Source organism: Salarias fasciatus, chromosome 5, assembly GCF_902148845.1.
Source record: "Salarias fasciatus chromosome 5, fSalaFa1.1, whole genome shotgun sequence".
NCBI classification, from domain to species: Eukaryota; Metazoa; Chordata; class Actinopteri; order Blenniiformes; family Blenniidae; genus Salarias; species Salarias fasciatus.
Window position 1 is genome coordinate 23,112,436 of NC_043749.1, and position 25,530 is coordinate 23,137,965.

Sequence of the window (25,530 nt, forward strand, 5' to 3'; positions counted from 1 at the left end):
ATAGCATAAGAAATAATTTTGCCTCAAATAGAAACAATAAATCCAAAAAAAAAGAAAAAAAGAAAGAAAGTAAGACAGACAAAAGCTATTTCCTTTTTGTATTTTTTGTAACTATCACCACCCTCCACAGGACATTTCCTCCTGCAGACTCACAGGAAACAAATTCCTGGTTTGACCACTGTCTGGCTGTTTGTGTGGAGTTTGCATGTCCTTTGTAGGCATGGGGGTTTTCTTCCCACGTGTAAGATTCTTCAAAGTTCCAAAGACATTCCTCTTAAAACATGAAAAATACAACCCATGACTGCATTATCGGAATATATCTATTAGTGATGTTAAGTTGTGAGTGCTTTTTTTTTTTTTTTTTTGCACTTTAATTTGAATGTTAAAGACACCTCATTATATGTATCCTTCTTAATGTTGCTAAATCTCATGTGGAGAACACAGAAGCAACAAAACGTGATTCCATGTTCCGAGGCCTATGGGCCTGTAGTTTTACACTTTAGTGTTTCATGTAGTGACCAGTTGGAACTGTGACTGACAGAGTAAACGGCGTCTCTTAACCTGAAATGTTTCAAGGAATACACCGTGGGAGCTTTAGAAGATGAATTTTATGAAAACTTTGATTTTTACTGAATTTATTGTCTGATTTATGAGGAATAATATGCAGCATCACTCTATCAAAGTACTAAAAAGCAGAAAAGTAGAATAACAACAGAAAACTTCTTCTGTTTGCATATGACACATGAAGAAATACATACATATAACAGAAAAAAATTGAGGAAATTTACATTTTAATGAACAAAAATTAATAAAATATGTAAAAAAAAAACAATCAAAACATTCTTACTCGATTTTCACATTATTTCATTTTGACTGCTGTGTCTGCTCTGTCGCGAGTGGTTTTGACACACACGTGGTTTAAAGGCTGATGAATCCACATGTCGAGCTGTGCATGAGTAGAAACAACAAAATCACACTTTAAAAAAGAAAAATCACAAACAGACTGCTGAGGAAACGCTCACCGTTTCCTTTTCAGTGGTAAAACTATCCAGTGCTTCTCATTCATACAGTACTAAGAAGGTGTAGCACAAAGACCCTGAAGGAGTATTAGGCACTTCTCAATAACTACAATACATTATACCACAAAAAATAAAAAAGCAAGCCCTTCAAAAATGAAACAAGGCCAACTAAACTGGCTTTAAAAAAAGACGAAAACCTCGACTATAAATCCTTCTCTACAGGGATTCTTACAAATCTAACTGAACTTAATGAACTACTGAAAATGGTCAAAACTTAAGTTCACTCAGGTAATTTAGTCCATATTGTTGCGTTTGTGTGTTGTCACATCTCAGTGAAAGAAGATCATCGAAAGCAAAGATTTATGAAAGAGAAACAACCTTGTCGATGACACATCTTCAAGGTTTTAACAGGTTTTCATTTATACAGTAGCAAAGAAACAGAGGAACCCTTCAAACACTTGTATTTTTTGCATTTAATAGATTTTAAATGTGTACAGATCCCAAATAATGTCCAAATAATGCTGCGTTTTTCTTCTTCTATTATTTCATGGTCTTTTGTATTTTCCCAGCAGTACCGTGCAGTGATGTCTGCATTGTGACGGCCATTCTTTGCCACTGTAGTCAGTCTGTCCAGAGGAAGAATTTAGAGACACAAATTTCAGATGATTTTCAAATGACTTGTTGACAAGATGACCAGAACAGGAAGTGAGCTGCTCCTTTAAAGTCCCAAGTGTCCAGAAGCAGCCGTGCGGCTCAGCAGGGGGTCCCGATAGCTGCCGACGAGTCCTTCAAGCCACCACAAGCCGCCGGCTCCGGAGGCAGCACGCCCGTCACCGTCTCGTCTTTGCCGGCGGGGGACAGGGAGCAGGGCGAGAGCGACGTGGGCGAGGACAGGGTGGAGGTGGCGGCGGTGGAGGCGGAGGAGGACGAGGAGCTGCCGTCAGGGAGGCACTCCTCGCAGCAGCAGCAGCAGCAATCCATGAAGGCCTGTCCCAGCGAGCGGCACAGGCACAGCAGCAGCGCCGGCGTCGCCGAGCAGCGCGCGAACAGCAGGAACTGTCCGGTCAGGCCGAGCGCCGGCAGGGCCAGGGCGGGCAGCGCGGCCGACGCCGGGGCGGAGACGTACGCCAGGACGATGTTGGTGACGCTCTCCGGCAGGTTGCAGGCGACGTACAGGGTGGTGAGGGCCATCACCGTGGTGCGCAGCCTCTGCTCCCGCGCGTGCGGCTTCTTCTTGGTGGACGAGGAAGACGAGGAGGAGGAAGACGAGCATCTTCCCGTCGCCTTGTCGGCGCCGGGCTTCTGCGGGAGGCGCTGGGCCGACACCTGCCTGGTGACCAGGTCGCAGGCCAGGGTGAAGAGCAGCGGCAGGCACAGGTAGCACCCGAACACCCACCACATGCGGGCCTCGTGGTAGGTCAGCACCAGCGAGTAGACGCCCTCCGGCAGCGCCGCGGACGGCTCGCGCACGCAGATGTCCACCTTGAAGGCGTCGGCCCGCGTTCTGAAGGCCGCCATGAGCGAGCCGGCGGCCTGGCTCTGCTGCAGGTCGGTGGGGAGGGCGGGCAGGCTGACGGTCTCCTGGAGGAGCTGCCACAGCAGCAGCTCGGGGGCGGCCAGCACCATGGAGCCCACCCAGATGACCGACAGCTTGGACAGGATGGAGTGGCACGGCTCCACCTTGGGAGTCTGATGGGGCCCGGGGCCGGTGGCGGCGTGGAAGCGATCGATACTCAGAGCACAGAGGCTGAAGGTGGCGATGCCCAGAGAGGTCACCTGGCACAAAGGCAGAGAGAGAGAGAGAGAGAAAGAGAGAAAGAGAGAGGACGTGAAAAAAAGCACCTGGAAATCTCTGTTAGCTGAAGCAATGAATAACAATCAGTCACGCCGTTCCCCTCCATCGCACCATGCTGCACACCACTGCTCCACCGTGACGCCCTCATTCATCAAACCTGAAAACAGGCTCCACAGTCACATCAGTGCAGCACTAGTTACTGTAATCAGATTACATTTCTACACTGTGTAAAGGGGGCTGAAGATTAGACAGCAACTTATGAACGCTCCATGCTTACAGTATCATTACTGTCATTTCACTCACATTTTTTGTTAAATTAAAATCCTTTATTTTTCTTTATTTACAGCTGTTCAGTGTACATAGAACAGTGAATCGTTTCACGATATTTTTTTTCTTAAGCCTTCATAAGTAAATTGAAATGTGAATGAGTGTGTGTGGTTGTGTGTCTCTGTGATGGACTGGTGACCTCTCCACGGTGACCTCCGCCTTCTCCCTTTGTTATCTGGGATTGACTCCAGTTCCATCTAACCTTGAATTGGATAAAGTGGTCTAGAGGACGGATGGATTTGTTTCATCAAAACAAACATTTTTTTTTAAAAAAAGAAAGGATCGTGAAATAAGCTTCAGCACCGAACCGTCAGCGCGTCACTTCTATGGTGTGTTTGGCAGCCGCTCACATCCATCCTGCGACAGACTGTCAATCAATCCACAGCGCGGCACAAAGGTCTGACATACAGGAGGAGACAGGGACAGACACACAGTCTGTCCTGCAAAAGATATGAGACATTGAAGTGCAAATTATTAAAGAGGATTATTCCTCCTTGAGCTGGTTTTCAGGAGTTCTTTGTGAAGTTTTCCAGGGAACATAAAGGAGAGATCTGGAGTGCGTCTTTCTTATTTCAGGGTCCAGAAAACTGTTCATGTCTGTTCTTGACCACAGTGAAACTCGCATCACGTCATGATGCTGCATAGGAATGCAAATACAATGAGACTATATTGCATGAATCACGGATGACTTCCAGCATTTTAATCTGTTAACTCTGCTTCGCCATGTTTAACCCCAGGTTGTATTTGTGAAAAACTGACAGATCTGCTTTCTATTAACCTTCAGAGCACAGAAACAGAGAAACAAAAGGAGCGACAGAGGGAGCAGAGCGCCATTATGCAGTAACACGTCTCGTCTGCAGACCGGAGGGACACCTATTGTCATGTGGAGCACACTTAAAGTCGCTGGTTTTTGGCCAGACGTACGACTATCATTACGGACTTGTCCTCCCTCTGTGAGCGCTTAATGACCTCAAACAGTTAAAGACACAACTCCAGATAATTAACGCTGAGCTTTAATTAGCATGAAAATAGTTTAACTAGCAGAGCAGAGGGGCAGCTGGCAGTGTGACCTCCATTAAACACTCCTCAAGAAAAAAAAAAAAAAAAAACGTTAGGAAATTAGCTGGAAATTCATTCATTCATTAGCATTAAAATAGGTGGAGCGACAAAGAAAAGAGGAGGCCAGTAGTCTGACCTCCTTAAAGAGCTCCTGTACAAGCTGTTATTACAAATTAGTAAAAGTCCGCTCCGGTGATCTGGAGCTGTGTGGGCAGCTCGAGACGGCCGGGCTGCTGGCCGGGCTCACGGCGAGCTCGCAGGAAATCTAATGAAGAGGCTGTGAGAGCTTTAGCCTCATTACCCAGAGAGGTTCAACTCAGATCAAGCTTGTCACACAATCCTGCAGACTGCATGGAAACTTAGTCAACTTCCAAGATCAAAGACGAGAAACAGAAGAATCATGTCTACTTTTTCACTGATGAAAGGGATTGTTTAGATCAATTCTTCTTCCCTTCATCCCATAATACTATGAGACATATCTGGAGGTTTAAGCTAAAAACATTTTACATTATGCAAATATATACATAAAATAAACTGGAGGTAAAAGTGTACATGTGATTTTGAACAGTTTATGTAGTTTTCTTTTTAAAGTTTAATGTTTGAAGACGCAGGGACTAATGTTAGAATATATGCGGATCTGCTTCTCAGCAGCTGCCAACAGAAATCTCCTGATGAGTCCACCTCTGTGTTTCCCAGTTTCACAGTTTGTGTCTGTGGTGTGAGGAAGAAGAGGGGTTTCATGTGGGGCCCTGTCGGTCTGGCCCGATGGTTCATAACAGACAGCCGGAGAGGCCAAACAGCCCATAACAGCACGCTTGTTCCGAATGAAGACGACTGAAACCGAAGGGGAACAAAGACACAAAACGGGGCATTCATCCCAGAGCTGGACGTCTGTCTTCATGGAAATGGAAATCATAATGAGTCAAACAGCGGGTGTCAAAATAGCACTGATGTTTGTTTAAACATAATTCACATTGCTCTGACTGTAGGCTTGTATTCAAACTGAAGTTTTAGAAAGATTGGATTAGGTCAAATAAAACTTACAAACACTGTAACTTCACAATGTCTGAGGTGAGAGTTTGCTGCATTTTCCAGTTTTATAACACTAATGAAAAAGCTTAATACAATAAGTTTTTTTTTTCTCTACAGCAGGTATCATTCACTTAACATTAAACACAAACAGATTAATGTCAAGGATCCTTACTGAAAATATATCTGGATGTATTGCTTGAGTTTCAACCTCCAAGATTAACTGCTCTATTGGACTGCTATGTGAAATTTCTACTCCATGGACTTTTTATTATTCCAATTCAGAAAACAAGGGGAGAGAAGTCAATGAAAGCAATTAATATTAATGTCTAATTGAATCTGTCAAAATAAACGTTTTACACTTTATTTAATTACGATAAATAGTCTTCTATTGATTAACTGCACACACATAAGGCCTAAAAAACACAAATAATCTGTTTTCATTGTGCTTATGTTTATCATCAGCACTGTATCTCTTACAAGTTTACCTGTACCACAATCCCTTTCCCAATCAATTGCCATATCTAAAAAATAAAATAATAAAGATTGAAAATGTTAAGTTTTCACATGAGAAAAACTTTTAAACTTCACAGCATCACTTCTCATATCAAAGCTTGTACAGAATGTTTTCTCATCCTAAACACACATCAGCTATTCCTGATACTGACATTTGTCAAATAACATTCACTCTTAACTTGATCAACAGGAACATTTCTAAGATGTTTCATGTCTTATTTTGACTTCAGAAGAAGCAAAAAAAAAGTTGCAAAATTAATTCAATAAAGTTTATATGAGATTGTCTGAAGGATGCAAATGGACAAATATAGAGAATCAAAGTAAAAAACAACAAATGGATGGTGAAAAATATGTAGGCAGGAAAATAGATTGAACACTGATGGCAGATGGCAAAATTAAAAAGCAAAAAAGACAAATAGACTGGAAAGAGACAAAGTATTAAAAGAGACAAACAACTGGAACAGAAAAGTGAAGGATGAAAAAGACAAATACAAAGTGAAAACAGGTAAATGGGAGGAGAAAGAAGGTGTGGCAGGTGGATGAAGTGTGTCAACAGACGATGACCTCCTCACCTCCAGGTAGGGCACGAGCCGGCAGGACAGGTCTCCTAGCAACCGCTTCATGGTGAGCTCGTGGAAGACGACCACGGGCAGGCAGAAGAAGAGCACGAGGAAGTCCCAGAAGGCGAGTCCCGCCAGGATGCTGTTCCACGCGCTCTTCAGGTAGAAGTTGTGCCACACGATGCACATGAGCGCGAGGTTCCCCACGATGCCCGCCGCGAACAGCACCAGCGCGAGCAGCATGACCGCGTACGCCCAGTAGGAGCCGTCGGTGACCGGGAACAGCGGGCTGAGGAGCCCCGTCGCGCGGCCGGACGACGAGTTGTGGCCCGGCGGGGCCGCCGGGGTGAGGCGGGCGGACCGCGGGGTGGTGAAGTAGCCGCTCGGGTCCTCGTATTTCCGCGGGCGTCCTAAACTGTTGGCGGGGTCTCTCTTCCTGGGACCCCCGTCTTTGGCCCCTCGGGCGATCCGCTTCCCGGAGCTCTCCACCCGGTCCAGAGAGTCCCTCTCCGGGGAGAAGTGTGACCCCGCATCCCCCGGAGGCTGCACCTGCAGCGCGGACTCGGAGCTCCGAGCGGCGTGGACGTGGCGGGGCTCCGCGGAGCGCAGGAACAGGAGCAGGAGACACCAAAGCGGGCTCATTTTTCACCTGAATCGATCTGGGCCGGGATAACTCTCTGTTTTAAAGACATGTGCTGCGGCTGAAAGTTTCCTCCCGGAATGAAAAGTGTCCCGCAGCGGCCTGGCACAGCGGCCTGCCCCCGGTCCTGATGCAGAAGTTTGGATGGAGCAGCTCCTCCAGCGCTTCTTAACCACGATCATCAAGTCAGTCCCACCACGACGCGGAAGATCCGCTCACACGTTTCAAAATAAAAAGGACACGCGACCCTCATAACTAATGCTCATGAGCACTCCGGTTAATTCCCCTAAAACACACGTTCAACTTTACTGTTGAAAAGACAAACATGAAACTGTCAAATGTGTAAATTTAAATGAATAAATGATCAAGCTGTCCAGAATATCACTGTGGGATCTGAATAAACTTTTACAACCTCTGCTACATGAAACTTTATTTTGTAAGCCTCTCATTCCAAATAATGGAATGTTTACATTAACCTCCAAAGCTTACAATCAGCAAGTTCTTTTGGCATTTAATTTATTAAAAATGTAATGTTGAGCACAAAACACATCTGAGAAATAGATTTTACAGGAATTCAGAGGTAAAATATGGATGCCGAGCACATAAATGCCTGAAAGTAAAGAATTAAGATTTAATAATGTTACAATTCAACCTGAACATGATTGTACATATATTTTTCTCAATATGAATATTACTGGAGAAGACATTTCCCCTTAAAGTCATTAAAATAATGTGAATTCAATCAGATCTGCACCATCTCTCCTATCCACATTCCCTATCTCTCTCACACACAAAAAAATATATATGTGTGTCTGGGTATGTGTGTTCTTTGCAAATATAGTGTGTATTATTTGTAAACCTTCTACAAAAGATTAAAGAAAAAAGTTATTATTCACATATCACAAAATGTGTATTTCAGTGTTTATTTGGAGTCAGTCTGAGGCAAAAAAAAAAAACCAACAACAACAAATGTACAAAAAATATTTTGATCCAGAGTCTTAATGTCAACATTAGTGAGTTTGAAGTTCCCACAATCCTCATCTTTTCAGGGAGGAAGTTATTTTCCTTCGAGCATCCTTGTGCTTCTTCCGATATTCCTAGAAAATGAGACAAGATTGTTGAAATTTTTACTTGAAATTTCATAAAAATAAGGTGATGGCTTCAAACAATGCAACATCAGCAAGAGATAGACAACATATGATTCATCCACAAGGAAAGGCGGATGCTGCGTGACTGAATGAGGGTTTTGAATGTGAGGAAACAAAAAGGGAGGTGATGACTGGTTCACCTGTCTGAGCGCGGTCCTCCGCTCCTCCCACTGCTCCTTCTGCTCCTCCAGGTCCGACGTGCGGCAGAACAACCGAGGACCCTCTGAGAGAGGAATCGCACCATGGGGAGCACGTGTGGAATGCTTCATCAGTTTCATGTACAAAAAACTGAGCAAAATCCAACTCAAAACTTTAATGAAAAGTTAACTACTTCCAAAATAATAATCATGAAATGAAGTGTGATGTGTGAAGAAGCTACAGGTATTCAAATCAACAAAAACTATTTTCACATCTTGTATAATTTCATACAAGTTAATATTGCTGAACTAAAAGTCTTTTTCTGGAAAACCCCCCAGTACTTCACTTCTATTAGAGAATGAATGGCAAGTTTCTGTGATGATAGAGTAACTTATTTTGCAGCCTCAGTGGAGTGCCCGAACTTTTTCATATGACTGTAGCTCTGTGAATGTCAAAAAAGACAAAATAAGACTTTTTCTAGAATCCAGAACAGACCTGGGAGACTGGGAGACTTTCCATCACCCTCAATTTTATTCAAACAGGCCAAGGTTTCAATCAGCTCTAATCAACTCTGGTAACGTTTTCAACAAATGTTACTTTGAGGGTTCAAGTTAATTAAAGTTTATAACCCAGTTTGATCATTACTTTTCTAGATGTAGTTCCTGGAACCGATTTAACTGAATTTTCTACTTTAGTCTGAACATAGGCAGATTCCGCAGTAAATGAACAGATCCAACTGCAGGAGTTGTTTTATGTTCCAGCGGCGAATGGCCTAACCTTCTGGAGTGTAAAATATTCAGAACTGAGAAATGATACTGCTTTCCAGAGATGTTCATCCACTAAACAGGCTGAGAAACACGGATCCTACCAGTCAGTCTGGTGTCCTCAGGGTGGAAGAAGAACGAATCTGTCTTTACGAGCGGCTCCTCCCTGTGAGTGACACACACAGAACACACAGCACTAGAAGCAAGGTATACAGCAGTTTCTCTCTCTCTGCACCTGTGTGGTTTTTTTCCTGTGTATTCTGGATTTCTTTAAAAACTTTTTTTCAAACTGACTTTATCAGTCAGTTTGAAAAGAACAGTTTTACAAACTGTTCTTTGTTGTTTCTCATTCAAACTTGTTTTTTCTCACTTTGTAATTTTAGGAGTTGTGCTGCTTTGCTCCTTGTCTTCCTCCTCCTCCTCCTCCTCCTCCTCCTCACTCCCATCCTCCTCCTCCTCGTCTGAACTGCTGTCATGGAAACGTGGGTCTTGTTGCCATGACACCTTTGGAGCCTGGATGCTCTCCACCTTGTACTCAGCTGTCATGGGAAGAACTTAAATGTTAGAATGCTGCATGCAGTGATGTATCTCCTCATTCTGTTCACTCTGGCGCTTCTGGACGTTCCCTGAGCTTCGACACACCTGTTTCTCCACTAGCTGTTTCTGCGTCTTCTCCAAAGAAGGAGAACATAAATCCAGAGGAGCTGTCCTTCTGGGGTTCAGCTGAGAGCAGAGACGATGGTGCGGCCGGCTCTTCCTCCTCCTCCTTTTCCTCCTCTTCCTCTTTGTCTTCTTTCTCCTCCACCTGATCCCAGTTCAGGTTCTCCTCTCCCTCAGTGACGCCGTCCTTCGTCTGGCCGAACACGGCTTTCAGATCGCCGGAAACGTCGTAATAAATCTCTTTAGAAACTTCAGGAAGCTTCAGGGCCTCTTCCCTCTTCTTCTTCCTGGCTGATTTGCTGTGAAAGATAAATTATGTTTTTATTCAAGAGTTAATTCAATCTCGCACTTTAGTGCCTTTCTGACAATTTAATTACAGGTAAAAGTTTAATGTGTTTGGTGGAAATAAAGTCCTGATTTGATTTATTCCATCCTCTTATGAGCCAATAAAAGTAAAACTTGTCTGATGTTGTCATCATCATACCTCTCCTTCTTGGATTCATCCGTTTTAGTCTCAAACGCGGCGTGTTCCTCTTTACTGGGGTCGTAATGCAGCGCAGACACATCCCTGCAAACACACACAATTTAAATGTGTCTGACTCGTCACCATCACACTGAATCTCGTGTCATAAATATGTGTGGGTGAGGCCGACCTGAATTTTTTGGCTTTGACAGCCGTCTTGCTGCTGCAGGTTTGTTGGCTGCTGCCGAGGACGCTCTGCAGAATGGACAGGCTCTTCTTCCTCTCCTCCTCCAGAGCCTCGTCTTCCTCCGTCTGGCTCCTCTTCACGTCTGAGTCACAAACAGCTGCTTCGTTAGGAAAACTCCACCTGACATGCTGCGTCCAGGTTACAACTAAGCTCACATTTAAAACCGTGATTGATCTTTTTGTTTAGTTTTTGCAGTCTCACCTGAGTCCTCCTCTTTATCCTCGTCCTCCTCCAGGAAGCGGGAGTCCATCCGGAAACGCTCGTCTGTCCCGAAGCGAGACTGCAGCTCCATCAGCTGCGAGGCAAACAAACACCATCAGCAGAGCTTATCGAAAAAGAAGAACTTCATCCTTGTGTTTTAAAACAGCAGGTACAAAATGATCAAAGTATGAATTGACTCCTATCCAAAACAAATACTCGAGAGACAAAAGACTGTAAGATGGAGATTCTCCACATCCTCTAAAGATGTCATGAAATATGAAGGAGGATTTTCCATCTTTTCACTAAATGTTTTGTGATTTCAGATGTTTCAACTGTGTTGTGTAAATTAAAAAAAGCCTGACTTCAGCATCCTTTAGGGGTGATCTGATTCTGAGCAGCAGACTCTCACCTTCTGTCCTGCTGGACCTTCAAACTGAGGCCTGATGTCGAACCTGCTGCCATCCTCCTCTTCGTCGCTGCCCTCCTCATCCTCACTGCCACCAAACAGCTGAGGCCCTGCAGGTTTCTGACGGACCTGAAAGCAGACGGACGGAGAGCTGACTAGTCCTGGCCGTGAAACGCAGAGACTCTGTTGAGGGTTGGTGTTGAGGTGCAGAGTTTGCATGCGACAGTGATGAAAAGCAGAACAATCAGGCCGGACTCACTTTCTCTTTAGCCGTTCTCCTTCCACTGGCTGCTGCTTCATCAGCAGGCACCTCGTCCTCCGACTGGCTGTCCTCCAACAGGGTCTTCTTTGACGCTGTGGTCCCCAAGAGTGTCTGCTGTTTATCTGTACCTTCATCATCATCATCATCATCATCTTCATCCTCATCATCATCGTCATCAGAGTTAAAGACGATGCGTTTCCCTGATCCTGCTGCTGGAGTGTCCTGATTAGAAAAAAAAGAAAAAGTTTAAATTGCTAGATTTTGAATCTCAGAGCCACAAATATAATCCCGTTAAAAAGAAGCACTCTTTTCTGGATTAGTTATCATTTTGTTGCTGCCAAACATTCAAAGTGAGCGAACTTTGCACACAAACACACTCTGAACGCACCAGCTTGGCCAGAGCTCCCTGGATCAGCTTCTTGTGCTCTTCAGCCTCTTTCTGCTTCTGCTGAACGGCGGCCAGCCTCCTCAGGTTGGCCTCCCTCTGCCGCTCCGCTTCCTCTTTGGCTCCCAGCACCACCCGGGTGGGACGCTGCTCCCCTTCCTCCTCCTCCTCCTCCTCCTCGCTGGAAGAGGACTCACTGTGCAGAGCCGGGCGAGGAGCAGCTCTCAGAGCATCAGCAGCAGGAATCCTCTTTTGTTCCTTCTTGTCTTTCTCAGGAGAGCTGCAGGAAGACGATGAAGACTGTGCTTCAGGTTTCGATGTCGACGTGGTCTGCGTGACCTTCCTCTGCTGCTCTTCTTCCTCCTCCTCCTCCTCATCTTCACTGCTCGAGGAAGCGCTCGTCTCAGACATCTCTTCAGTCACAAGAACTTTACGTCCAGCTGTTTTTAAAACTCCAGGCCCTGCCGTGCTCTTCACCACATCTCCCTTCACCTCCTCCTCATCCTTGCTGCTTTCTGGAGTCTTCTTCTTTGCAACTTTCTGAGCGTTTTCACTCGTTTTGGTTTTTCCAGTGAACAGGCTATGCTGCTCCTCTTCTTCTTTGGGTCTCTCGCCGCTTCCCGACTCTTCATCCAGCACTTTGGACCCCAGGAAAGCAGGCAGAGGCGTCGATGTGACGCCTCTCGTTTTCTTCTTCTTCTTTTTCTCCCGCTCGTCCTCAATGTTGTCCTCACCCAAGATGGCGGCGAGGATCTCCTCGGGCGTGATGCCCTTCTTGGGAGGGCGTCGCTCTGAAGACGTGGAGGAGGCGCTTTCTGGTTGGAGGTCGGCTGTGTTCTCGCTCTGCTGGGCGTCTTCACCGAGTTTCTTTAGGTCCTCAAAGGAGATCTCCAGATGGGTGACGTTAGAAAACATGGCTTCATAATCAGATCCTCCTGATTCTGAATCCTCCTGATCCTGATCATCATCATCGTCATCATCATCATCATCATCATCAGATTCAGAGGAGGAGCGCTGTACTACTGGAGGAACCGATGTTTTCTCCGCTTGTTTCTCTTTAGCAGACTCTCCTTTTGGCAGAGTGGAGCAAAGTTTTTTAGTGCTGAGGTCGTCGGCTGCATCTTCTTCCTCTTCAGCTTGATTTTTCCTCTTTGCCTTTTTCTTCACGGCTGTGTTGTTTTGATTTGAGGTAAGTTTTCCCTGAGGTTGAGGAGGAGGCGGAGGATTCCTGGATGAAAACAGCTCGTCTGTGTCGGCGGAGTCATAATCATCCTCGTCTCTGTCACCTGCAAACACAAAGAAAAAAATATTTGTGCTAAACCTGCAAAGTTCTGCCATTTTTTTTTAATTCTCCTAATTTTCATATTTACCTCTAAAACAAGGGCAACAATCATACTTTCAATTAATTTTCACTTAAAAATAGGAGTCAAAGACCAACATGGAGTTTAATAATAAGGGAAATGGTTCAAATCTTTGATCACTAAGCTCACAGCTCACATCAAATCTAAAAAACTCTGTTACCTTTGTGTCTAGATTTGGTCAAGTAGTCATAACTGACCACTTCCAGGTTATCCTCCTCTGCCTCCTGCAGCAGTGCATCATGGGACGTCTGCTGAGCTGCTGCCAGTCTGCGGATTTCTTCGTCCGAGTCGACATCGCTGTCCGTAATATGCATCGTCCTCTTCTGAGCTACTCGCTGACTGGCTGCTGGTTTGAATCCGTTGGTGAGCGGATGAGCCTGAGTGTGTCTGACCGTCGGTGGTGCAGACTCCATTCTACAGAGACAGAAATACTCATAAGAACTGATTCATCTCCAAAAAAATCAAATATTCAGCATATTTGAAGCTGTGACATTAAAAAAAATAATAGTACAGTTTTGCAGAAACCAGAATAAAACAGACGGAGCTTACCTGGCTGTGCTCAGGGCATTCTGTATGTTGACAACATCTGTACGGCTTTTCTTGGGCCTTGACGGCTGGAACGGTGGAAACTCGCCTCGCCGTTTCTTGCTGATGTCGTCGTCTCCTCCTTGCACTTCCCAGGTGAGCTTGGCTACGGGTGTGACCTGTTCTGGGGCGTCACGGTCCAGCCGGCGGATGTTGTGGCTGTATTTGGACGGGTCGTACTTCAGGGTCCGGGCTTTGCTGCCTTTCTGACATTTGAGCTGCAGGACGGGGAGGACTCGTCCAAATTTACTAACCACCCAGTCCTGAAAGAGAACAGCAAGAGGACAGTCCAAACATCAAGATGTAACGCCGTGTGCCTATGATTCACTTATACATAAAAAAAACCCGACAGAAAACATTTCAATATCTGCAACTCACTTAGACGTCAATGACACTAATTGGTTAGAATTGACAGAAACACACACACACACACACACACAAACATACAAGTGCTGACAGAAACAGGAAACAGCAAACGACTGAACCTTGTGCCCTGGTATTTCCGTCCCCGGAACAGCCGCCTTCATGGTGAAGTTGTCCACTCCAGCTTTGCTCAGGGAGTCCAGAAGCTTCTGTCTCGGGCCGTCGGCTGCGGGAGGCTGGAGGTGCCGCTCTGCTGCTGCCTGCCGCTCCTGAGCCAATCTGAGACACGGAACATGCTCGTCACACGTCTTCCCCCTGCTGTCACTCCGAATCAAGTTTACCTGCCGCTGCTAACTAAAATCACATGAGCTGAGTGTTGAGTGTAACAACGCAGTCCCTGTTGTTCCTTTGTTAATATGAGGTGTTCATAGTGAGGTTTAAAAAAATGTCTGTACTTGTGCAGGAAGCTCTCTTTCGCCGTCTCTATCTGTAGAGTTCCTCCTTTCCATTTGGATCTGTTCAGCACCGTCAAACCTGCAGAGATCACACACCGATTTTATATAGGAGACACACAACGCAAGCTGTGGTGTCAAAAAAATAAACCAGTGCAAAGCTTTTACACTTTTACTTTAACCAGGGATCAGTGAAGAGCCTACCTACACACCTAATATTTGTTATTAAATCAGTTTATGATGTCTCCACTGGGATTACATTTTCTGTTATTTTCGAAGTCGGAGTACCAGGAGGGAATCCACCGGTGCCTTCTAGCTATGAGGCAAGCATGCAAATCACGGTGGCACTTTGTGACCCCGTTTAAAACAAACTCAATTAGACTCAATTAAACAAACAAGAAACATTCAAAACACGATTGCCACTAAATGACCAGTTCACTAACAGTTTGAATCATTTTTGGTCCAAACTGAGCAGGTCAGATCACTTACACTTCTTTAAATCAGCCTCTGAAATGTTGATGTTGATGTAGCCGAAGGTTTTATAAGGAACTCCTGTAGCAAAAAAAAGTGACAGTGGGGAACAAAGATTCTCAATAAACAGAATCCCTGATATTAAAATGTTACAGCATCTAAGGCAGGGGTGGGGAACCCTGGTCCTGGAGGGCCGCAAACCTGCATGTTTTCCATGTCTCCCTGCTTCAACACAGCTGATTGCAATGAGGCTCGTTATCTGGCTTTCTGCAGGACTTGGCCATGAATCTTGATTCGATTCAGGTGTGTTGAAGCAGGGAGACATGGAAAACATGCAGGTTTGCGGCCCTCCAGGACCAGGGTTCCCCACCCCTGACTAAGGGAACATAATGAAGAAATATTAGCATATATTCATATATATTTGCTACATTTAGCAGTGACCCATTTTATAAAACACCATCCTCATCAGTTTTCGGCTTTCTGTCCACCTGACAGCTACATAACAATAAGCTTGCACATAATTGTTGACTGCAAGTTTCAGTATTTAAATGTAGCTTTCTTGTATCAAACTAAAACACAAAGTGTAAATGAAAAGAACCACTTAACTTCTGTAATCTAGTTTTAATGCTTGAAAACTTGACTTTAATTGCAATGCTATTGAATAAACAGAATTTAAAAACAGATCACTGCAATTTCGGTTCCCATGTTGTCTATCAGTGTGTCAGCATGTGTCAGCTTCCTCACCCTCATCATCTCTCCTGGTACGGAGCTCCACATCCTCCACTTGTCCAAACTTTCCAAACCGATCCTTCAGGTCCTTCTCAGTGACCGTGTGGCTCAACCCACCAACGTACAGCCGCTGCATTGCTCTGGATCCACAACACCGCTGTCACTTCAGAGGCAGCAAATGCCACTGACATGCACCTGAAACTACACATTGATCCGGACTGTCAACAGGTAAAAACTGGTACTTCAGAGCCAAAGAAAGTCAACAAATTACTATAACATAAAACTGAAAAATTTCAGATAACAGAATCATCATAACATCATCAATGCATAACACAAAGAAAAATCTTTATTTAGTTTCAGGTATTATAAAGCTCCAATAGAATTTGGACAAGGACTTCTTTTTAGGGCACAGGTTTGTTACTGATACTCTTAAGATAAACTATAAAATCCTGATTTTGATGGGTGAAATATTTAATTTTCAACCCTGTATTTTTTTTTTTTTTAAACAAAGTGGACTTGGTGGGGTGAGAAACACTGAAGCCCTTTACAGGAAGGGTCAAAGCTGTCTCTACTTTGAGGCTCCTGAGGTATTACGGTAAATATTAAACCCAACGTCGCAGTACATAATATATAACATTCACTGGTATGTGTAAATGGAGTAACACAACCTGCTGTCTACAAGCTGAAGTTAAAGTGAAATGTGTTTGAACAAATCAGGACATTATACCATTCACGGGAACAGAGTGCTTTGTGCATTAGTTGCACCAGTCTGATTCAAAGCAGGGATGGTTACAAAGTCTGGAAACTATCAGAGAAGAGAATCAGACGTGGTAAGACTATATTTAACGGTATATTCTGTAGATGTCAGCGTCAACATAAGCTGAGATAAATAGCTTTTCATGAAGTCTCTATGCGAATTCTAGTATTCTAGGGATCTGAGCTTTTATTAGATCAAAACGACACGTTTCATTAAATGGAAAGAAAAATGTTTACCTCACATGTATCCAGTCGGTGTTACTTCTATCTCTGTCCGGGTTAGGTGTCTGCCAGCATTTCCTTCCGCAGCACCGAAGGTTCCGCGAAGGTTTCCTTCAATCATTATTTTTTTTTGTCAGGGCACAGTATCACAAAATCAAAGTCAATTACTTTGAAACGAGCACCAACATACCATTCACCATGAGTTGTGACAAATATATACCAGTGACTCCTGTAAGACTGTAGGACACTTACAACATTCATGACCACTCCAACTCTAACTCTAATAACGACATATTACAATTTAAACTAATAGTCATCTGTGTCTTCAGAAGTATTTTAGAATAATGGTCGGGAGGAATAACCGTTATTTTTCTTGAAATTAAAATTTTCCGATAAGCTACTTTTTTTCATTAAGTGGGACATTAAAGGGTTAAATCCAGTCAATGGTACGTTCTATAACGCTTTAAACAGAAGGGGAGACCCATGTAGCACATGTCTTATTCTAACGCTCTAAAAGTGCTCTTTGATAGCATAAAAAAAGTCTAACAACCAGCTGTGAATCTCTTAATTTAATTCTTTTGTTACAATTTGCTGATGTTGAAAATTATTTTCAGTTCAATTATGTTCACAAATACAATTTATTACCTTCTGACTCTGTGAGGTGGTACAGTCCAAAGAGCGCGCGGCGACAAACTGTTTTGGTTTTGTGGAGATCAAGGAAAGATTTACAAGGTAAACAAATCTTTGTTATTTTTAAAATTCTATGACACAATATGTAACGGTTAACGCTGTCCTATGAATGCTAGTCACAATATAGAATGGCCAGATAGACGATATGTTTACCTTTGAAGTGTCGCGCTAGGTTTCCATGAGCGAACTGCACATTTTTGCTATGAAGAAATTTAGTTTAACTTTTCCTTCCTTGACAGTCCGCTAATTCTATAGTTTGGGCAGTTTCGGAGACTTTCTAAAATTTAGGAAGCGTATACATTCTCCAAATTCCTGATAAACGTGACTTTTGTAATTCCAACGCATGAATATCAAGGCTCAGGCTGGTCTCGCAAAGAAAGCAGCTGTCATAAGTTTTACATAATAAGATTACAGATGTTACTTCTTTTCTACACCAGTAGAAAAAAGTGGGCAAGTCGTAGAAATAGATTTAAATTGTCATATTTAGAATTGAACACTTAAGACCATTTACAAAGTAGTTTAGGATTGCATGTGATGGAGGATCAAACACTAATGTCCCTGTGTCAGCAGTTATTCAGTGATCTGCTGGCCCAAGGATAAACAATATTTAATCATATGGATGTGACTGACCTCATTGAACTTCATCGATCGCACTTCAAGCAGGTGACAAATCACACCTCAGTGTACATACACCAGGTCATTTCCTCTGAAATGTAGACTCCCACATCCGACATGGCCTCCTTTGTTTTGGTGGTGTTCAGCAGCAGGTTGTTGGTTGAACATCAGGTGGAGCAATGTTTCACCTCCTCTGTGTAGGCAGCCTCTCCCCTCTTGTGGTGTTCACAAGTTTAAAAATGGGGTTGAAGAGGTGGAAAAGTGCAGTCATGTGTATAGCCATGAAGGCTGAAGCTGCCCCTTTTACTCACTTGGCCTTTAAACCCCTAGAGGGGCATAGGCCATCCACAACAGTCCGCCAGCGTCCACGGTCCTGGGCGATTCGATCCAACTCCCTCCAGGTGTAGCCGGTCTGCTTGGCGTCCGCCTCCAGGTCTCTTCTCCAGGTGTTCTTTGGTCGGCCTCTCTTTCTCTTCCCCTGAGGATTCCTGGTCAAGGCCTGTCGTATAATGTTTGTTGATGGTTTCCTCAGGGTATGCCCTATCCATTGCCATCTTCTCCTCCTGATCTTTTCTTCTGCTGGCACTTGGTTGGTTCTTTCCCAGAGATCTGCATTACTGATGGTATTTGGCCAGTGTATCTTTAGAATTCTTCCCAGGCATGAATTGATGAAGGTCTGGACTCTTTTGATGGTGGTCTTTGTTGTTCTCCACATCTCTGCTCCATATAGAAGGACTGATTTGACGTTGGAGTTGGAACAGGCATATTTTGGTGCAAGATGTTATAAGGTTGGATTGTCAGATGTTCTTTAGCGCTATGAACGTTGTTCTTGCCTTCCCGATGCGGGTCTTAACATCTGCAGCTGCCCCTTTTACGGTATAGGAATTTAAAGGGGACTGTTCACATCATCATAAATCAATAAACTAAACTACAAAGTAAAACTGTACAGGGCATACAGGCGAGGTCTTGGCATGCAGCCTTGGGTAAAGCTGGTCCAGTATTTCCTCTATATTTACCTCTACTATGATAAAATTCTTAATAGATGTACTGATAATTAAAAATCTATCAAATCAATGTAAATTTTCCTCCCTATTCAAAAATTTCTTTGTAATGTTTCCATTTCAGCAGGCCCTCTGACCACATCTGCAAGTGATTGTTTCCTGCTCTGATCAGTCCAGAAGAAGATGATGAATGAGGAAAACATTGAGATGGCTAAAGGGTTGGAGGCGCAGATCAGCCATTTCCAGGCTGAAATTCAGGCGCTGCAGCGCATAAAGGACAGCCACAAGGACATGCAGTTCCACTTCAAAGGGCAAATGCAGGATGCTCTGTGAGTTCAGATTTATTTATTCAGTTAAAAAACAGCCTAAAGTGATAACATTTCATCTGGTCTGAGCTCTCAATCTATAATTTTTTTTTCTCTTGACAGGGCATTTTTATGCGGACAGCGTCAAGGCCGAAAGAAAGAGAGCCTGCAGTCCAGGTTGAAGGAAGAAGTTGAGGAGCTGAAAGAAGATCTGAGACAGCAAACAGAGATGAATGGCATCGATCTGGACCGTTTTACCACAAAGACTCTCCAAGGCAGTAAGACTGTCCAGAAATCTCCCTCATTTGAAAGAATATAAGAAAAATATTGACTGTGTGTTAACTGGAGTAATAATCCACCATAATGTGTCTGTGTCTCTGTCTCTAAGGTGACACTAAGCAGGTTCAGCAGATCCGTTTATCAGGTCGCTGTTCTCAACTCGGCTTCGACTTGGAGTTTCAAGTTTCTGAGAACCAGGTGATTTTTTTTTTTTTTTAAATCTAAATTCATGGTAAAGGAGGGAAAATCAAAAGCTCATTCACAGAAAGTGTAAGCTGGGGGACGGGGGGTTTAGTGCACTGGAGAATTTCCCACAGTAATGGGCCTTAAGTCACAGATATAATAGCAGAGTAAAATATCAGTTAGCAGTCAAAATGAGCTGAGAATATCAAATATCATTTGGGTTTGATCTTCATTCCCCATACTGAGATTGGTATGAAGGTTCTGTTCTGTCAGGACGGACTCAAAGAAAAGCTAACAGAACTTCAGTGAAAGCTTGAATCAGAAAAAAAACATATCGACAATGACAAACTGAATTATAGTCAGCGAGAGTTCAGATTAACTTTGTGCTGGATTTAAGAACTTTGGAAAGTCAATAATGCAGTTGAACCACTGTGTTCATTGCTTTTGCATCGTTTAAATCTGACACATCGTCTATTTTTATGTTAGACTTCTTCATTCTGCAGCTGAGCTCATTCCCTCATGTGTGTACTACATGGGCAAGTTTTTACATTTTACAGACTGCGTCCTACAGTGCAGTACAGCAGGGGGCGTCAGAGAGCCGTGTTCAGCACTTCACTTCAAGCCACTTCAGAGTTTATCAGTTCATCAGCCCAGACTTTTATTTCCCTTTTATTTAATCCAAATCAGACATCAGACTAAACTGAGCTGAAGGCCACATCCAGTCAGAATTTTAAAATAGCAGCTGCTCCAGAGTGATAGTACAGATGAGATTAATATCCATTTTATTTAATTCTCTCGTCCCCTTTGGTCATTCCTTCTCAAGAAATCGGTGAAATGTCACTTGTTGGCTTAACAGAGTGATAGTTTCAAATATTTTTGGTAACTGTGCTGATCTGAGATGTGACTGAACAATGTCAATGACGCATATATTAAGCATTATGTTTAGGAAACGTGTTTCTTTACACCTTATGGATGAGTTGTGTTTTAACACAAACTCATAATATTGTAAAATTTCATTAAACCATCCACTAATCTTATCTCCTATAATCACTTTATCCTGACTAGAGTCACTGGATTATCTTGAATTCCACCATTAAAGGTGGTTCAACATGAGCCAATACCCAAGATCTGAATTTGATGTGAGTGTAATTTTATTGTCAAGAGGTTCTGCATTATTGTAGTCTGTGAAGCCGCATGCTGGCCCTACGGTCCTCTGGTTTTAATTCCAGCTGGACCAACCAGCAGAGCAGCTGCTTTCGTTGAATCACTTCTCCTGCTTGCCTCATCAAGTGTCATTAAAATTATAGTTTCTGTCCTGAAGTCTTAACTTGTTTGAGTAAAGACATTAATTATTTGGCTGTGTAATTTGGAAACCATCCATTCGTAAGCAGACACACACTCGCCTCCAAGGCTTTGATATAGATTACGCCATGACGAAATTGCAACATCGGGGGGTGCTAGCTCAACTTGCAACATCTTGAACATTGAATTTGTATGTTGCAATAAATTCACAGTGCACCACTCGTCCTGGGAAACACTTTTCTTTGGCATTAATGTGGGAATTTCAATGAACAAGCCAACGCTGGAGAAGTGGTCTCTATATAGGTCATAGGTCATCTCCAGCTGGAAACTAACCAAAGCTGCTCTCTTCCACGTTCTGACAGAGAGCGAAGCAAACATAATGTGCCTAATAAACCTCTTTAAATTTAAAAAGTTTAGCTTTTTTTTTTTTTTCTTCAGAGGCTTAAAAAATGTTATGCATAGCTAGTTTATTGAGGTCTTGGGTGTAGAAGCTCAACCATAAGGCTCCGTCAGGTGAAATAGCAATATATGATGTGTGTTTTATGATACCGTTATGCTTGGATAGCCATTGTTTCAACATGAAATTTACTGAATGCTGCAGAGAAACAAGTGACTCCAGAGGAGCGGGCCTCTTGCTGTTCAAAGTTCAACCTTGCACAACACAAATTATTTAATAAACAATATGTTATGTATGTTTTATTAATTGCACAGATGTTTATATGAATTTGACAGTGTTTTGTTTGTGGGCTAGATGGAGATGCTTTAGTCAACTCGAGTCTATCGTCATGACAAAGGAAATGCAGAAAAGAAATGTGTGGTGCTGAAAAAGAAAAAATGTTGTATCCAGACTGAGCTGGGAATTTTCTCTGTGGGGTTTGCATGTTTGACCACTTCTCCAACAACCAAAAGACATTGTTGTTAGCTTAATTGTTGAGCTGTCACAGGTTTACTCCCTTCACCAAATGGCTACTGGGCAAGTAAACTACACGAGTTTGAATTGATCTCACATAGAAGACAAGTGGATAAAAGGACAGAGTCGATTTAAAAAGGATATGTTTATCTCTTAGCTGTCAAATATCCTTCATGTACTTTACAAAAACCTTCAAAATGAAAAGAAAACTCGACATCTGGTTTATCCGGCAAACACACATTGAGACATTAGTGACACTGAAAAGTTTGATTCTTTAAAAACATTTTTTACAAGAGATTTCCTTTCTACATTTACGTGTAGAACCAATAATGTGCTCTCCTGTGTGATGATCAAGACTAGCACAAAAATCTCTAACACTAATGTGATTAAATCCATTATTTTGTCCTTGATCACAATCAGTATTTACAAAAATAAAACAATAAATTACAGCTCCTCAGCTTGTGTTCACTAAGATGATATCTTTATTTTCCAGGAGGGTCGGAAATCTGAGAGGACAATCAGCGATGTGAATGTGGTGCTTGACTCGGATGACCTGCACAACTTCAGCAGCTTCATATCCATGTAAGAACAAACTCTGCAGGTCCATGAGAACGGGATCTGGAAAAATAACAATCTCGCCCTTGTGTGGAGCTTTCACTGGTTTATTCCACCAATCAGATTTACAAAGCACCTTTCCTAAGGTTAATATTGTTGAACACATTTTAGAGTTCACTGACAAGAACAGTAAGACAGGGCAAAATGCAAAAATGTGCAAAATAATGAGTGAAATTGTTTAAACTTGTTCCCCAGTAGCCACAGTTAAAGATCAGGTGTTAAGCTGCTCTCACAGAGCAGGGAGATGTGGGACATTGTTTAAATGCGTTGATTATCTGCATGCACGGATGCTGACGACTGCCGTTGGAGTGTGGTGTCTTGCTCAAGGACACGGGGGGACGTTGAGCATGCAACCTTGAGATTGAAAGATGAGCCACTCTGCCAACTGAGCCTCAGCTACATTAAATGAACATACAATAACCACAATGATGATACAAACAACAAGGCTATGGTGGCTGAGAGTTTAGAGGCGCAGGCTTGTAATCACATGGAGTAAAACTAGAGGAGCAATTTACCCAAGAGGATCAAACAAGCTTTCCTTCTTTAGCAGAATCTATTGCGAAATTAGTTTCCCCACTTCAAACCTTTGTTATTGGCTTTAAAAACCCTAGAAGCCTGTCATCTGTTCAGATTATCTGCGCTCACGTTTGCCTTTTTGTCAGTCAGGTTAAAACACTGCGTGACACATCACACAGCGATGCTGCGTAACAGACATGCGCACACAGCTCAGACAGTGGGAACCGATCTGATGAGCTGTTTACGCAGATTGTCATCAGCTAGTAAACAGCGTTACACCACCTACTCTGATCTGATTGTAATTTAAATCAAGAAGGGCTGATCGACTCAGAAGTGCTGACATGACACTATTTTAATTGGTTCGGCGTTCATTCCAATTAGTTAATGTTCATGTAACTGCTGGTTATGTTCATGGTTCCCCGTGTTCAGCAACAGTGATCAAATTTCTCTGAATGCTAATTGAAATCAACCAAACCAAACATAAGTAATGGCCATTCACTGGAGAATCAATAAATTGTCTCACAGTGTTATTTTACCAGTCACACAAAACAGTTTGCCCGATAGATCAAAGTTGCACTCTATAAATTATGGGCTACGGATTAACGTGTGTTGCGTTCACTGTGCCCAGGTGCATTTTTTGATCCTCCGACCGCAATCTATCATAAAAGTGCCGGCTCTGTCAATGGATCAGCAAGGCAGTGCAGGAGTCTGATTTGCTCTACATCGCAGGCCAAACCACATCTGGAATGCATGGCCAAGTCTGCAGAATCTGGCAAACAACAGATGGAAAAATACTGAAGATAATGATTCAACGCACCGCTGCCTCGTCAGTCTGGATGTGCGCTTGTGTGCGAGAGCGCTGGTTTTTACAACCCGAAGCAGAATGATGATCCTCAAACTGACCTAAACTAGTGCAGATCAATACTGACACTGGATTTTTTTAGGGTCTGTATATCCAATAAGCGGGATTTGTTGAGTCAGCGATGCTCAGTGGCCACCCACGTTTTGACGGCTCGTCGTCCATTGGAGAGCCCCTGCAGTTACACATGTAATGCCAATTAAAAAAAACCAGTCTCCAATAATAGTTGTTTCAGGACACAGTTATTTGTTTAATGAATTAGAGCTGCACGAACAGCTGCCTCTCGCCTCCAGCCATTGATAGTTTTCATGCTGTGTGTGTTGACATACCGATTGTTATCATCTGACACTTGTTAAAATTTAGCTTTTAAATACATCAAAGTGATGCTGAGATGTTGGTGCTGAATGTTTTAAAGCTATGAGAACTGGATGCAATAGTTTTTGGTTTAGTCAGCCATCTACAAAGCTATTTGGCACACAGAATGCATACTTTTGACAACTTACCTTGTTTTAACAACCTCCTCAATATCATGACTGTCGAGGGTCAGCAACCACAGAACCAGCAAGTGTGTCCTTTGGCACAGTTTTGAGGCATTTCCTTAATCTTTTTAAGTAAAGAAGATCTTATTTTCCCTTATTATTCATCTCCTTAATTCAGAAAAGCAGCAAGATTTTAATATTTCAGTGAAATGTGACTTGATGTTGAATACTTTTTGCAGAATAAATGGCCAACGACGAAATGTCTGCTCAGGAAGAACTTTTACTCCAACCTGTCCTGAAATCCCTCTCAGTTTGTTTTGGAGCTGCTTCAGCAATAAAATTTAGTTTTAACTTCTGTCGTGAAATTGGGTATCCGTGTTCCCCTCTCTGTTTTGCGACCGCTCCAGCATTGGCAGTACTATCGGGTGAAATGGTTTCTGGATAAACCGGTCAGCTGTCTCACATCACTGAGTTGTGCCTTGCTCAAGCCGCTTTGTCGTGTGAAATCCCACACCGGATGGATCCATGCTGTCTTTGCTTGTTTTTGTGTTAAACCGCTAAAGATCTGGGCTGAGAGACTGTCTTATATGGCACTGTTGCTGGATTTCTGGTAATTTCTCCAATCAGTACTTTGTCTGTGCTGCTTAACACACAACACAAGTTTTCCTGTTTGCCTGTATTTTGCAAGCTCATATAGACCCATCTCAAAGATTGTCATTGTAAAGGTAAGATAAGATAGTTTCGTGTATTACTTTATTCTACATGTAAATACATTCTATCTTACCAGTGGTGGAGACACTTTAGGAAGCATAAAAAGACTGAGAAGCTATATATTGGTCAGAAACGTGTGTGAGGATAACTCTGAGACGATCTGAAGGGATTCATCTCTTTCAGTCCTGTCTTTCTGTCGCTCTCTTTTTCTGGTCGTGCTCCACGATATGGCAGGGCGCTGCCATGTTTCCATCAGCTCTGTGTGGAATAACAGTCATCTGGAAACTTAACCCGGTTGCCGTCCAGCCCCGGGCCCCCATGGAAAACTGGAAATCTTTTAACGGAGTCTCCCAGGCTCTGTCAGACGGACCAAACCAAACCAGACCAAAACAGATCTTCTTTTTTTTTTTCTGATTGTAATCTTGAAATACAACTTTTTATGTAATCAAGAGCTATTTTGAAGCAAAGATTTGGACTTTAACAATTACTCTTCTACTATTTTGCATG

General features: G+C 43.1%; 3 protein-coding genes across 4 annotated transcripts in view; 1 reads left to right on the forward strand and 2 right to left on the reverse strand.

Annotated features, from left to right (window-relative positions):
- Positions 1–1,757: 1,757 nt before the first annotated feature.
- Positions 1,758–7,024, reverse strand: gpr37l1a (G protein-coupled receptor 37 like 1a). The gene is made up of 2 exons (XM_030090934.1): positions 6,318–7,024; positions 1,758–2,795 (listed from the first exon to the last, which is right to left on the reverse strand). The coding sequence occupies exons 1-2, from the start codon at positions 6,945–6,947 to the stop codon at positions 1,773–1,775; spliced, it is 1,653 nt and encodes a 550-aa protein (XP_029946794.1). The 5' UTR covers positions 6,948–7,024; the 3' UTR covers positions 1,758–1,772.
- Positions 7,025–7,901: 877 nt separating this feature from the next.
- nol8 (nucleolar protein 8) lies at positions 7,902–16,604 on the reverse strand. Its single transcript, XM_030090909.1, has 18 exons — positions 16,574–16,604; positions 15,596–15,781; positions 14,870–14,932; positions 14,384–14,462; positions 14,051–14,207; positions 13,530–13,828; positions 13,141–13,394; positions 11,623–12,905; positions 11,232–11,456; positions 10,976–11,101; positions 10,567–10,660; positions 10,309–10,447; positions 10,140–10,223; positions 9,638–9,954; positions 9,366–9,534; positions 9,100–9,161; positions 8,234–8,316; positions 7,902–8,042 (listed from the first exon to the last, which is right to left on the reverse strand). Exons 2-18 carry the CDS (start codon positions 15,714–15,716, stop codon positions 7,983–7,985), a joined length of 3,615 nt encoding a protein of 1,204 aa, XP_029946769.1. The 5' UTR covers positions 15,717–15,781; positions 16,574–16,604; the 3' UTR covers positions 7,902–7,982.
- A 641-nt stretch (positions 16,605–17,245) lies between these two features.
- The window catches only part of cenpp (centromere protein P), a 92,950-nt gene continuing 84,665 nt past the window's right edge, over positions 17,246–25,530 (forward strand). The window contains exons 1-5 of one of the 2 annotated variants that reach the window (XM_030090972.1): positions 17,246–17,290; positions 18,989–19,193; positions 19,293–19,447; positions 19,558–19,646; positions 22,337–22,425. In XM_030090972.1, the coding sequence (XP_029946832.1) occupies positions 19,048–19,193; positions 19,293–19,447; positions 19,558–19,646; positions 22,337–22,425 (479 nt within the window). In that variant the 5' untranslated portion in view covers positions 17,246–17,290; positions 18,989–19,047. The remainder of the gene's footprint in view (positions 17,291–18,988; positions 19,194–19,292; positions 19,448–19,557; positions 19,647–22,336; positions 22,426–25,530) is intronic. The other variant, XM_030090973.1, reaches the window with a different exon arrangement.

Excerpts from the sequence above, each read along its gene's own strand:
- nol8 (XM_030090909.1), bottom strand. The coding sequence starts at position 15,716 with ATGCAGCGGCTGTACGTTGGTGGGTTGAGCCACACGGTCACTGAGAAG. Across the intron at positions 9,162-9,365 it reads ACAACTCCTAAAATTACAAA|GGAGGAGCCGCTCGTAAAGA; the intron begins GTGAGAAAAAAC and ends TGTCACTCACAG. Across the intron at positions 8,317-9,099 it reads TGAGGACACCAGACTGACTG|AGGGTCCTCGGTTGTTCTGC; the intron begins GTAGGATCCGTG and ends TTCCTCTCTCAG.
- gpr37l1a (XM_030090934.1), bottom strand. The coding sequence starts at position 6,947 with ATGAGCCCGCTTTGGTGTCTCCTGCTCCTGTTCCTGCGCTCCGCGGAG. Across the intron at positions 2,796-6,317 it reads GGCTCGTGCCCTACCTGGAG|GTGACCTCTCTGGGCATCGC; the intron begins GTGAGGAGGTCA and ends CCTTTGTGCCAG.